The sequence below is a fragment of the Sclerotinia sclerotiorum genome, genomic scaffold (genome assembly GCF_000146945.2).
Source record: "Sclerotinia sclerotiorum 1980 UF-70 scaffold_3 genomic scaffold, whole genome shotgun sequence".
NCBI classification, from domain to species: domain Eukaryota; kingdom Fungi; phylum Ascomycota; class Leotiomycetes; order Helotiales; family Sclerotiniaceae; genus Sclerotinia; species Sclerotinia sclerotiorum.
The window spans coordinates 1,665,621-1,676,982 of NW_001820833.1; the positions used below are offsets into that span (position 1 = coordinate 1,665,621).

An 11,362-nucleotide genomic window follows, 5' to 3' on the forward strand; every position below is an offset into this window, starting at 1 on the left:
AAATACTCAAGTCCCTTTCTGATTCTGCTTGAAAATTCTAACTACAACACTGATCTTATCCACCTTATGTACGAATTGGTATTTTTACCCCGTACATATATTCTAGTCAGAAAGCAACCATCGATCATTTATCTAGACGTGTTGCTTGCTGCTAACCGCGCTTTGCCCATCTTCATAAGTAACCGAAACCTCGCGTAGACGGCCAATGCCCGCATCTTTTTGATCACGCATTGATAGTGAGAGAATGTGAGTATCGCTGTCGGAATCGATATCCGGTCGACCTCGTGTAATTTCCATATCGTAAATAGTTGGATCCTTCTTTCCTCGCTTCACTGATTTCATGTTGTAGTCGCCACCAGCTCCATTTCCACCGTAAGACTTACGGTTTTCGCAGCCATAGTTTTGGTAGGGTCCATCGGAGGAGCTTCGTCCTGTTAATCGGTTGTAGAGGGGTCGAAGAGCGGGAATGGTGACGCAGATGATAGTCGCGCAAAGCTCGGACATGGTCCACATGACGGAGTCACTGACAGCATCTGGAAAGACAATGTATTAAAACCAAACAGATATAATAATGAGTCGGGAACCGGGAAGTGGATACTCACATAGATAGTCGTCAGTTTCACCCAGAGAGTCTAACGTCGTGGTACGGACCACACCGCATATACCAGCACTAGATTACATGTCAATATAGTATTATTGAAAAACATCAATCAGAGCTTACATAATTCCCAGACTCAAAGAAACGCAGATTGTAATCTTTTCTTTCCGTTTCATGTTTAGGCCCCAAACAACTGCCCAAGGAAATGCCGCCAGAAAAAAGTCCATAGCTGCAGACCAAGCTAGTGATGACAGTTAGCATTACCACTCTTGCGATCAAATTTAGTCAGGGAACTAACAGCACATAACCTTTGCTATGACAGTCAAACTCAGCGTGCATGTACCCTCAATACGAGAGTCCCAGATAGACTCAACTGGAGTGCATTGCAAAAATACAACAATAGCCAGCAAGAAACTCAGCAACAGAATGGTCACAATCCAAAAGTACAGCAAAATCTTATGTCTGCGGCGCTTCAATTAGTCTTTGCCGCTAGGTATGACATACATGGTGCAACTTACAAAGTTTTGGTCACAATTCGAAGTAAGAAAACCGCTACAGCACACTTGCTTATTCCCATGGCAATTGCAATGATGAACTGGCCTATCAGAAGCCATAGGATGCCACGAGAGTTATCGTCAAAATCTAATTCAGCGGCATGGGTTCCCATGCCATATGACACTGAGCGCGAAGTGCATGCTGCAAAAGCTGTCATCAAAACCTAGAGAAAGCACATTAATACAGCGAGCAAAAGGCGAGCAAAAATGAAGCAATATTTTAGAATCTTAAAAGGCTTACCCAGCTGATTATTAAAAGAAAATCATCAAAACCCGGCGTACCACCAACAAAATTGCGGGTATATAATCGAAGAGAAATACACAGTAAAGAAAGGACGACTTCCAACCATAGGACGCCTAATAATTGCAGACCCTTTGGTGTGAGTGGAATTGTCATTTTAAAGATCGTGAGTAGTAGTTGTGCTTAACGAGTGTTGCTGTCCAAAAAGACGTTGTTTCCGCATTCGATCCCCACCACTCTTAGTAAAGGAAAAACGACATATGGTATTTTGGCTCTCTTGTGACGATTTCTTGGTCCTACGTATATATCATTTCAGTCTCGAAAGGAAGAGCTGGGATGGCTCAAGCCAGCATTAGAGAAACTTCTATGCGTTACAAGCCCTGGGAGATTGCCATCGTTCAAAATCAACTCTAACCATCGTGGCCAGGAAGGGTAAATTCAAACCTCAAGGCACTTGTATCATCTACATCACTTGAATCTAGTACGGTAGCTACCGGCAGCACTTGATCAGTGCGGGCCCTCACTCACGACGAGATGAAAATAAAATAATAACGAAGATCTTCCATTGTCATGGACAAACACTCGTCAATCCGATGCACGCATTTCCACGAATGGCTTATATTGAGGAATAATCGAGGGCTATGATTAAGATCATCAGCTCCTTGGTGGATCTCGTCACAACCTGCCCTCGCAATACCGAAGCGAGGTAGTCCAAACTAAAGGAGCAGACGCTATCCACTTCCCACATGGGCACGGTGGGAAATTTGACTGTTAGAAATGTTTGCTGTAGGGTTCGATCAACCATAACTGTCAGGAGCCAAGAACTAATAAATAAGTGGCCTTGTGAATATGCAGGAAGAGACACGTTTTGCAACTCTTTAGAGGATAAAGAGTGTCAGGAAACCTTTTAATTCTTTCCTTGTTCTCTGGCGGTCTCAGTTTACTAGTATCAGATAATGCTACATTATCGGCTTCTTGGTTGCTTGTTTGTAGCACTTTTTACTGTATCATACCTCTTCAAGTCCTTGATTAAGGCGTGTTCAAAATTTTATTCTTCCAGAATTGTGATCGGTAGTATCGATCTTTAGTGAACAGCACCCCTTTTGAATGGTGAATGAATTTGAGAAGAACCACGGCTCATTCTGGAGACCTTGTAACGTTCTTGCATATTTCAAAGTACTTAGAGCCATGGAGTTTCATAATGGATCGTGCTGAAAAAATATCTGAGATGAAGTAGACATTGTGGATGGCACCAGCTGTCAATCTCATGAACCGGGCCTTCCCAGTAAACTAATCCTCGGGTAATTGACTAGCACAGCGGCGACTGTCAGACGGTAGTTTCAGCGGCCCCACGTAGCGACCTCCCGCCCCAGTTAGCCTTCTACAAACTATATGGATAATACCGTGGGAATATAACGGAAATCACCCATTCTGTTTTTGACAAGGAAGCAGGGACTCTTCCCATTACTAAAAGAGCATAGATCTTATAAGTCTACACTTAAAACATACCAAGCTTGCAAGTTAGATTGTAAGATATTATTAAAGACTTTAAATGAACGTTGCTGATGAATCATTATTACGTTTTTATGGAAATCTGTCATTGATAAGATATTACTAACAAAACTGCTCCGCTCTCTGAAGGGTTTCCTCTCTTGGCTCCAACCGGAACGGGAATGATAGACATACAAAATTAGTTGACAGAAGTGACTTAGTTTCTAACTAGCCGCATTCAGCTCTAGCCTTTCTCGCTTCCATTCAATTTCGAAAATGTTCATACTTAGACATAAATGGGAAGTGGATAATAAAACCCGACAAAATTTTCCCCTTAACTGATTCTTCCAATCATACACACCGCTTAGCTTCCCCAGCTTTAGATTCCTCGAATTACCTAGACTCCAAGTTATATGAGATAAGACGGTACTTTGACTTTGACAGAATTTTTTCATGGAATATCCCGGCTCGCTTTCTTGACTTCGCGTAGCTGGGATGTCATGACTAGGAATGTCAGGGGGAACGGATATACAAACAGCACTTGTTATCTTGCTTCAATGCGTAGCTCGTGTACGATACCTATATTCAAAGTTGGGCATGTCGCAAGTCAAAACAGTGCTCACTGATATGCTCACTTTACTCTAAGAAACGATACGTTTAAGGTTCGGTTGCTTAATTATAGCGACTAATTTTGAGTTTCCAGTTTCCATAGTGTTGCAACAGCAGAAGAATGTTAGGATTTTAGGATTTTAGGATGTACTATTTGGTCCCTGAACTTTGATAAAAGTATTCAAGCTCCTTTTCAGAGTGGAGAACCTTGTTGTTGCCCGATAAGCTTACAGTCAGGAACCATGGAAGCAAAAGCCCAAAGGCGCAACAATCTAGATTCAAGCACAGAATAGCAGAGGAACTGCAAGAATCTGGGACTTGACGCGCGTTAAATATATATTATTACTGATTAATCATTAAGGCCGTCATCATGATATTCTAGGTCGTCTTCATTGTCTTCGTTCCGTCGGAGTTTTATATACTTGGGGCCATTCAGAATTGGCAGAGTCGGCATAGATAGTTGTATGCCAGTATTTAGTGGGCGGTGATGGTTCTAAGCGGCTACAGCAGATCCTGGCTTGGAAGGATCGGATGTTGTCGACTCATTCTCGTTGTAAAGAGCATCCTTAAGCTGCAATTCGACCTTCTCACCAAATGTAACATTAATTTCCTCCAATGTCAAACCCATTGTCTATCTATTTGTTAGTCACAATTATAAATGGGGTGTTATGATGGAAGCGTTACCTCTGGGAACCAAATAACAATCATGATGGTGGTGACGACAGTAACACAGATAAGAATCATGTAAAACTTCCAGCCAATATTGTTCAAACCAACAGAGACGGGAGCACTATACGCGATAGCATTTCCAAAGAAACTGAGATATGCAATGGTGGAACCCTCACTACGTAAATGGGTTGGCCAAATTTCAGAACCATAAACGTAGGAAGTACACTCGATCGTCGAAGTGAAGAATGCTCCCATGATGAAGTAAAGAGCAACGAGTGCTCTAACACCAGGGCCTGCAGGTGTACCAAGATAGTACTTGACTAGTGCAGCCATTGTACTGAGAATGGCGGCCATTCCAAAGCCACCAATAACTAAGCGATATCAGCAGGGTTCATTGCATAGATTTGACTTAACTTACTCAGAAGCTTCCTTCTCCCTATACGATCCAGGAGAACAACGTTGATTCCGCATCCAATAACTGCACAAACTGACCAGACGATACCGAGACCCAATTGAACGACAGTACCAAATCCGAGACCAGCCATAAATGTAGGGATTAAGTTTGCAATTGCTGTGATGCCAGTGCCCTGTCCCATGGTCCAAAGAATGATGGAAATGAAAGCGCGCTTCCTAAGATGTGGTGTAGAAAAGATATAAATGAAGCCTTTTGGTAGGGATTTCTCAGTGTCGACTTGAGCTCTAATCTGAACCGCTTCAGCACGGGCGAGGGTGTTGTAAGGATCTGCCTTAGTCTTGTGCAAGTATTCCAAGACCTGCTTGGCCTCTGCATCTCTTCCCTTCTCCATCAACCATCTTGGAGATTCAGGCAAAAACCAAAGAGATAATAGGAGAAGACAAGCGACTCCGCAGAGTACGATGAAAACCAATCTCCATTGGATATCATCTTTGACAAAATTGAATGCCAGTGCGCAAACTGCAGCCATAATATATGCGGCAACAATACCAATACCTTGGAGTCCAACAAGCATACCACGGTTGTGAGGAGGCGCGACTTCACTCATATACACTGGAGAGTTGGCAAGAACCATACCAGCGCCAACACCAGTTAGAACGCGTCCAGCAATAAACATGGCAACATTGACAGCTCCGGCTGATATGGCAGCCGCAAAGATTACGATGCATGCTGCCACAGCATTCGCGATACGTCGACCGAATTTGTTGGAGATTGGCGCTTGCAAAATAGATCCCACCATAGCACCACCTAAAAATCTGATTGGAGTCAGTTGCAGAGTCCAAAAGTAAATAAGCTATTTTCCTTACCCTCCAAGCATTGCATCTACGAGTTGTAGAGCCTGCGAATTGGTCAAAAATTTGGCGATAAATGTCGGCTGGGCAACTGTGCCGGAAATCGCGTTGGCGGCAAATCCATAAAGGAAACCACCAAGACAAGCTGTCACTAAGACCTAAGAGTCGTTAATGATGGCTAATTTCCAGAATAAACAACGTTCATACCATGACATTGACGAAGCTTGTATGTCTTGGGATTTCAATTCCATCTTCCTGGCTGGAAATGCCCTTCTCAAAAGATGGCTTTTCATCAGCGTGTGGCACGGGTTCCTTAGCCTCTAGATCTGCCATATCGAATGCCGTAGGAAAACTTGCTTGATGCGGCAATCTGACGAGAAATGGTTGATTGCAAATGTTATCAAAGGCTTGTCTGGAAAGAATACAGGTTCGAAGCTGATGGGAAGAGCTTGTAATAAACTAAACACTCGCCCAGATCAGATAAAATCCCTAGCTTTCAACTTCGCATCATCCAAGGATCATTGTTCCTATAAATTTCAAATGCAGCAGTCGCCAACGCTATTTGAAAGTTTCTAGATTTCGAGCATCCATGTTGCCGAATCAAGACTAAAAGGTTCTGCACTAAGTACCATGGCAAAGATATCAGGTAAATTTGATGTTCGGATCGAAATACTTACACCGCATATGCGGGGTCTTCGTTGCCACCGACTTTTGAGGTCGATAAGAGAAAAAAGGAATAAATGTTAGAGTGACCTGTGTTCCGAGCATCTCTTAATTAGACTGACTGATGAAGAATATCAGGCGCTATACCGTATAAACTCACTTAGTTCATCATGAGCCTAAACCCGTTTAAGTGCCATCTCCCTCGCTCACTAAACTTATTTTCTCCTTATTATATATTCCACTCCATCTTATTTGAAACGAAAAAGCTAATGCTCAAAAAGGAATGGACTTGAGCTAAGTTCGTTGAGTTTACACGGTATGGATGTCATCCAGCAGAACTACATTGGATCCTGCGGCGCGACTATCGACTCCCCTCAATAAACCGCACATCAATTTCTCAAACTGCCATGCCATGCCATAAGCTTAAACATTAGAAATCCAGACAGTTGGTTCTCCCCAGAACGTACAAGACTAGCGCGGTTCCTGGCCCCATGGCTGAAAATTTGAGAACGGATAGATTGGAAGCGAATGGGGATGACTAAAGCTTCTATGACTGTAGAATACTTTCGCGTAAATGTTGGTTTTGGTATGCCATGGAAGTGGAGCAACGAAATACTCTGGGTTGTAATGTGACATTTGTTTTAACGGCTGAGATAGGGTTCTAGCTTGATCTCATGTGCCCCTAAAATGGTACCTCGTGCGGTCAGAAAGTATGACACATTCCTATTATGGTTAGTGGGAGAATTTCCTGAGACCTTGAAAGGGCTTAGTTTTTGTTTGCCGATACTAAATATAGCAAGGTCAAACTTGGAAGCGGGCAAATTAAAGATTTTTGACTACTTTTATGTGGATTTTAAAGTGGGATCATGAAAAACGAATGATTCTACTGGCTAAACGACCCTTTTTTTAGGGTTTAGCGCTCAAAATCCGAACTAGAATAGGAATGTGTGATATAATTTCTGGCCGCACGAGTGTAACCACAGTGGATTAAAGTGCCATTTTCAAAAATTGGCACTACAAAGGCTTCTGAGCTCGAAAACTTGTATTTTATTTCAACGATTTGAACGTAGCATATCATCTCACTCTTATTTTCAGTTTTTATGTGCTAAGACAATTGAGCTGCCCGCTTGGTTTGACATCCCCTCTACAAAAAACTCCTTTCCTATTATAACTAAAGTCAAGCACATACTTTGTGTCTTTTACCTTTTACCATCGCACAATATGGATGTCCCAGAGGCTACCGTTTACCCTGTTTTGAAGGGGAAGGTGGCGATCGTGACCGGTGGCGCACGGGGCATGGGAAAAGCTACCGCCTCAGTATTCCTACGAGCTGGTGCTCAAGTGGTTATTGCCGATGTGAGAGAAGTTGAAGGTCAAGCGACAGAGAAGGAACTATCCCAGTTTGGAGAAATCGTTTTTGTTCGATGCGACATTTCCAAATCAGAGGATGTTCAGAATCTTATCGCGGTAACAATAGAGAAGTTCGGTAAGCTTGATGTAGCTGTCAACAACGCCGCTCTCACCCCGGACAGAACACAACTTATCGACTTCGACGAAACCTACTGGAATACTCTCGTAGGCGTTAACCTGACCGGTACTGCATTATGTTGCAAGTGGGAAATGCAACAAATGTTGAAGCAGGGTACAAAAGGCTCCATTGTCAACATTGCATCCATCAATGCCTTTAGACCACAAGTAAACATGCCTGCATATACGGCAACAAAGCATGCTCTTATTGGTTTGACGAAGCATGCCTCTATGGAGGGGGGGCCGAAGGGTATCAGAGTGAACGCTGTTGCGCCAGGTGCTATCTTTGTGAGTTCACCACTATGCCCCGTCTATAAAATACCTTAAAAACTAATTCAACGCAGAGTGATATGTCGGCCACGGCTTTAGAAATTATGGGGACTACCATGGAAGAGCTTGCTCCAACGGTCAGCATCTTAAATCGATTCGGAATGGCCCACGAGGTTGCACAGGCCTCCCTGTGGCTCTCATCAGACAACTCATCATATGTCACTGGTATTTGTTTGCCCGTGGACGGAGGCTTTTTGGCGATGTAGTCGAGTATGCTACCAGCTCCTCGAGTACAACCAATTCAAAAATAGAGAACTACTTTACGGCCAGTTTCGATTCCCAATAAGTTTTGACTTCATTTCGATCATGACGCTGCTTAACGCCACATAGTTTTTTTCACTAGTGTTAAATTAATCAGCATAACTGTGTGTCATTCCAATTTGATGTTTTGCCAGTTTTAAAAAAGCATGACTTAGGGAGCATTTCAACTCAACTATGGCTGGCCAATTCACCCGGCCATAAACTGTGAAAAGAGATCCTCTTTCTGATAGCTCAGTGATGGAAAAATGCCAGGGCACATGAGTATAGGTTTCGTCTCTCTCATGGTGCCAATAAAATCCTGAGATTCATACACTAGCCCTTTAGGTCTTTCAAATCGCAAGTCAACTTCTATCAGGGGTGAGCCCAACCATTTTCCTATGAGACCAAACTAGTTATCTTGAGCCGATGGCTATTTATTTTGCGCGAAGCGCGGTCTGCGAAGTAGAGATGACGAATCCTCAATCATTGGCCCGAGTATCTCCCATATTGGCAGAGCAGCGGCCCCCATTTAGTTCATGATGAATCCAGGAAACCTTTGAATTTTCTCATTCAGCACTCCTGTAACAAGCTTCTTGTAAAGACTAGCTGCTTTAAAGGAAGCCCACTATTGGAAAACTTTTCCGTGGGGCAGCCTTTTCACCTTAAGTGCGTTCCCTAGAATTTATACAACGTTGACTGCCGAGTGGGGGCTATAAAGGAGAACCTATCACTAAACAAATAGCTTGGAGCTGTGCCATCTCGCCTCTGGAAGGAGTTGAATTAGATGTAGCATAGTGTTCACCTAGCATCACGTCAAATAGGTGTAGACAACATGTGCGAGGCTGAAATATAAAAAGAAACTAGACTCAATCCCGCCATGATCTGCAACGCAACTTATTGCAATCCACAAATGGGCTGGCAGAGGCGCCGTCTGCCGCGCACAGGCTCGTGGGGTTCAACGTGGGTGGGTATTTACCGGACTTTTCGCCCCGCTCATTTAAGCCAGGATGAAGCTGGCTCACTTGAGGTCGATCTTTAACAGCCATCTCCGTGACCACCCTTAGATGAAACGTGCTTTTGAATGTATGGTAAGTATGCATAGAGAATTTTTGCATCACCTGTGGGTGTAACTATGTGTGATAATCCTCCGGTTCCTCGATAAGGTTAGATTTGTACTTTTGACAAAATAAAAACGAGAGAATTATTTCGAGCTTTGCTGCTAAATAAGCTCTTTCCTGGGCCCTGTAAGAGAATAACTCACAACACTTTCACGCAGCCCTCACATACTAAATCTTGAAACTATTCCCCTTTTTAGCCTGAACTTGAGGCCATCTTCAGATCAATCATGAAAGTGGAGAATGGAAAATGGAAAATAACAATGGAAGTGATGGTAACAAAACCCCTGAGACCCCCATCGAAAGTTCAAAACCACTATATTAGCATTTACAACAAGGATTAAGCTTCTGAAAAATTACGCCCCACAGCAGTTGGGAAACCCAAGTGCAAAAATTATCTAATAGGTCAGTCTTGGCCGAATCGTTTGTAGTGTAATGTGTTCTGATATCCAGAACATGGAACTTATGCCGATTTCTCGCAGGCACGAAGTCGATAGAGATATTGCGCTCAATCAGCGGTTCCTCCAAGAAATTTCTCCACCGACCACTTTGAAAGAGCATATGACGGTGCTATGGTGGAGGAGACCTGGTCCTCCTTTCAGCAACAGTGGAAATTGGGCCAGGCCGGAAGTCTGCTATCGCAATATTAGCTAATAGTTGATTAAAGCCAAACAGCATTCGAATGACATTGTTGTGAAGCCCAGCTCGATATCAGTCCGCCCATCGCAGCGAACCAGACAGTAAATATGTCAGATACACAATTACCTTCACGGCCTGTCATAGAGCCGCGGGTCTACGAAGGTAAATTGGCGATTATAACCGGATCCGCCAGAAGTAAGCTCCCATCTTATAGCTTTAATCCTTACACAATGTTTACCAGAATTTAGGTATTGGTGCTGGAATAGCTAGAAAGTTAGCCAGCAAAGGCTGCAATATCATTATCAACTATGCCACTACCGCCTCCGACACGGCAGCAGCTACTCTCAAAGCCGAACTCGAGTCGACACATTCCATAAGAGCAACCACTGTTCGGGCAGACATCAGTACCTCGTCTGGTTGCGAGCAGATTATCGCTGCCGCCAAAGAAAATTTCACAAATCCTATTACCGGAGCACTGCAGATCGACATCCTGGTGCACAATGCCGCAGTATTATATGTCGGGCCCCTTGAAAGTGTCATAGAGAAAGAATTCCACCATATCTACGCTGTAAATGTGCTAGGTCCAACACTATTGACAGCAGCTTGCAAGCCATTTTTACCAACTGATCGGTCCGGCCGCATTGTGATGATGTCTAGCATCAATCCCAAGATCGGAACGCCAAACACGACCTTGTACTCGGGGACGAAAGCGGCGATGGAAGCGATGACTCGTGTCTGGGCCAGAGAATTGGCAGAGAATGCCACAGTTAATGCTATCAATCCCGGACCTGTGATGACTGACATGTATTTGTCTGCTCCGGAGGAAGTCAAACAAGGATTGGCGTTATGGAATCCATTGACGCCATTGGCCCCTGTTAGAGAAACAGATAGCCCGGAAGTCAAAGAGTTAGGTGAGCGGCTGGGCGGCAGAGCGGCTTATGATCATGAGATTGCAGGCATGATTGCAATGATCTGCGATCCAGATTCATCGTGGATGACGGGGAGTCTTTTGAGTGCTAATGGTGGACTATCTTTTAGTATGTGAGCGGCAGTAAGTGATAGAAAGTTGAGATTCTATAACATGCTATCCGTAACATTCTCTGTATGAAAATTGACCATTCGCACATGGATTACCTGGTCCCAGCAGTGAAAGCTCATGATGCGAGTACAGTTGTCAAGATTGTTCAGCGACGTTCCAGGGCAATACCTGCGCGGGATGAACGACAGTCCGGTTTATTCGGTCGCTCCATAAATTGTAACATAATACCTAATAGCTCCAGCCGAATATTGAGTTCAATCCTAAAGTTTCATAAGTGTCGAATAAATCATTACCGTAATGTATGTGATGATGATAAATTTTGATCAGATCAATGAGGTTGTCAAGGACAATCCGGGGATGTTTAGTTCTAAGTCTAAGCTT

The 11,362-nt window shown here is 43.6% G+C and overlaps 7 protein-coding genes across 7 annotated transcripts; 3 read left to right on the top strand and 4 right to left on the bottom strand.

The window, feature by feature from the left end:
- Positions 1–132: 132 nt before the first annotated feature.
- On the bottom strand, positions 133–1,549 carry SS1G_02735 (hypothetical protein; the record flags this gene model as incomplete). Its single annotated transcript, XM_001596465.1, has 4 exons — positions 133–533; positions 603–670; positions 1,117–1,316; positions 1,394–1,549. The coding sequence occupies 4 exons, from the start codon at positions 1,547–1,549 to the stop codon at positions 133–135; spliced, it is 825 nt and encodes a 274-aa protein (XP_001596515.1).
- Positions 1,550–2,433: 884 nt separating this feature from the next.
- SS1G_02736 (predicted protein) lies at positions 2,434–2,583 on the bottom strand (the record flags this gene model as incomplete). The annotated part of the gene is made up of 1 exon (XM_001596466.1): positions 2,434–2,583. One exon carries the CDS (start codon positions 2,581–2,583, stop codon positions 2,434–2,436), a length of 150 nt encoding a protein of 49 aa, XP_001596516.1.
- Positions 2,584–3,986: 1,403 nt separating this feature from the next.
- SS1G_02737 (hypothetical protein) lies at positions 3,987–5,761 on the bottom strand (the record flags this gene model as incomplete). The annotated part of the gene is made up of 5 exons (XM_001596467.1): positions 3,987–4,124; positions 4,178–4,533; positions 4,581–5,392; positions 5,444–5,586; positions 5,636–5,761. The coding sequence occupies 5 exons, from the start codon at positions 5,759–5,761 to the stop codon at positions 3,987–3,989; spliced, it is 1,575 nt and encodes a 524-aa protein (XP_001596517.1).
- A 1,551-nt stretch (positions 5,762–7,312) lies between these two features.
- On the top strand, positions 7,313–8,154 carry SS1G_02738 (hypothetical protein; the record flags this gene model as incomplete). Its single annotated transcript, XM_001596468.1, has 2 exons — positions 7,313–7,906; positions 7,963–8,154. The coding sequence occupies 2 exons, from the start codon at positions 7,313–7,315 to the stop codon at positions 8,152–8,154; spliced, it is 786 nt and encodes a 261-aa protein (XP_001596518.1).
- Positions 8,155–8,918: 764 nt separating this feature from the next.
- SS1G_02739 (hypothetical protein) lies at positions 8,919–9,234 on the bottom strand (the record flags this gene model as incomplete). The annotated part of the gene is made up of 2 exons (XM_001596469.1): positions 8,919–8,953; positions 9,165–9,234. The coding sequence occupies 2 exons, from the start codon at positions 9,232–9,234 to the stop codon at positions 8,919–8,921; spliced, it is 105 nt and encodes a 34-aa protein (XP_001596519.1).
- A 299-nt stretch (positions 9,235–9,533) lies between these two features.
- Positions 9,534–9,957, top strand: SS1G_02740 (hypothetical protein; the record flags this gene model as incomplete). The annotated part of the gene is made up of 2 exons (XM_001596470.1): positions 9,534–9,578; positions 9,709–9,957. 2 exons carry the CDS (start codon positions 9,534–9,536, stop codon positions 9,955–9,957), a joined length of 294 nt encoding a protein of 97 aa, XP_001596520.1.
- Positions 9,958–10,049: 92 nt separating this feature from the next.
- On the top strand, positions 10,050–10,987 carry SS1G_02741 (hypothetical protein; the record flags this gene model as incomplete). The annotated part of the gene is made up of 2 exons (XM_001596471.1): positions 10,050–10,137; positions 10,191–10,987. 2 exons carry the CDS (start codon positions 10,050–10,052, stop codon positions 10,985–10,987), a joined length of 885 nt encoding a protein of 294 aa, XP_001596521.1.
- Between the last annotated feature and the right edge of the window lie 375 nt (positions 10,988–11,362).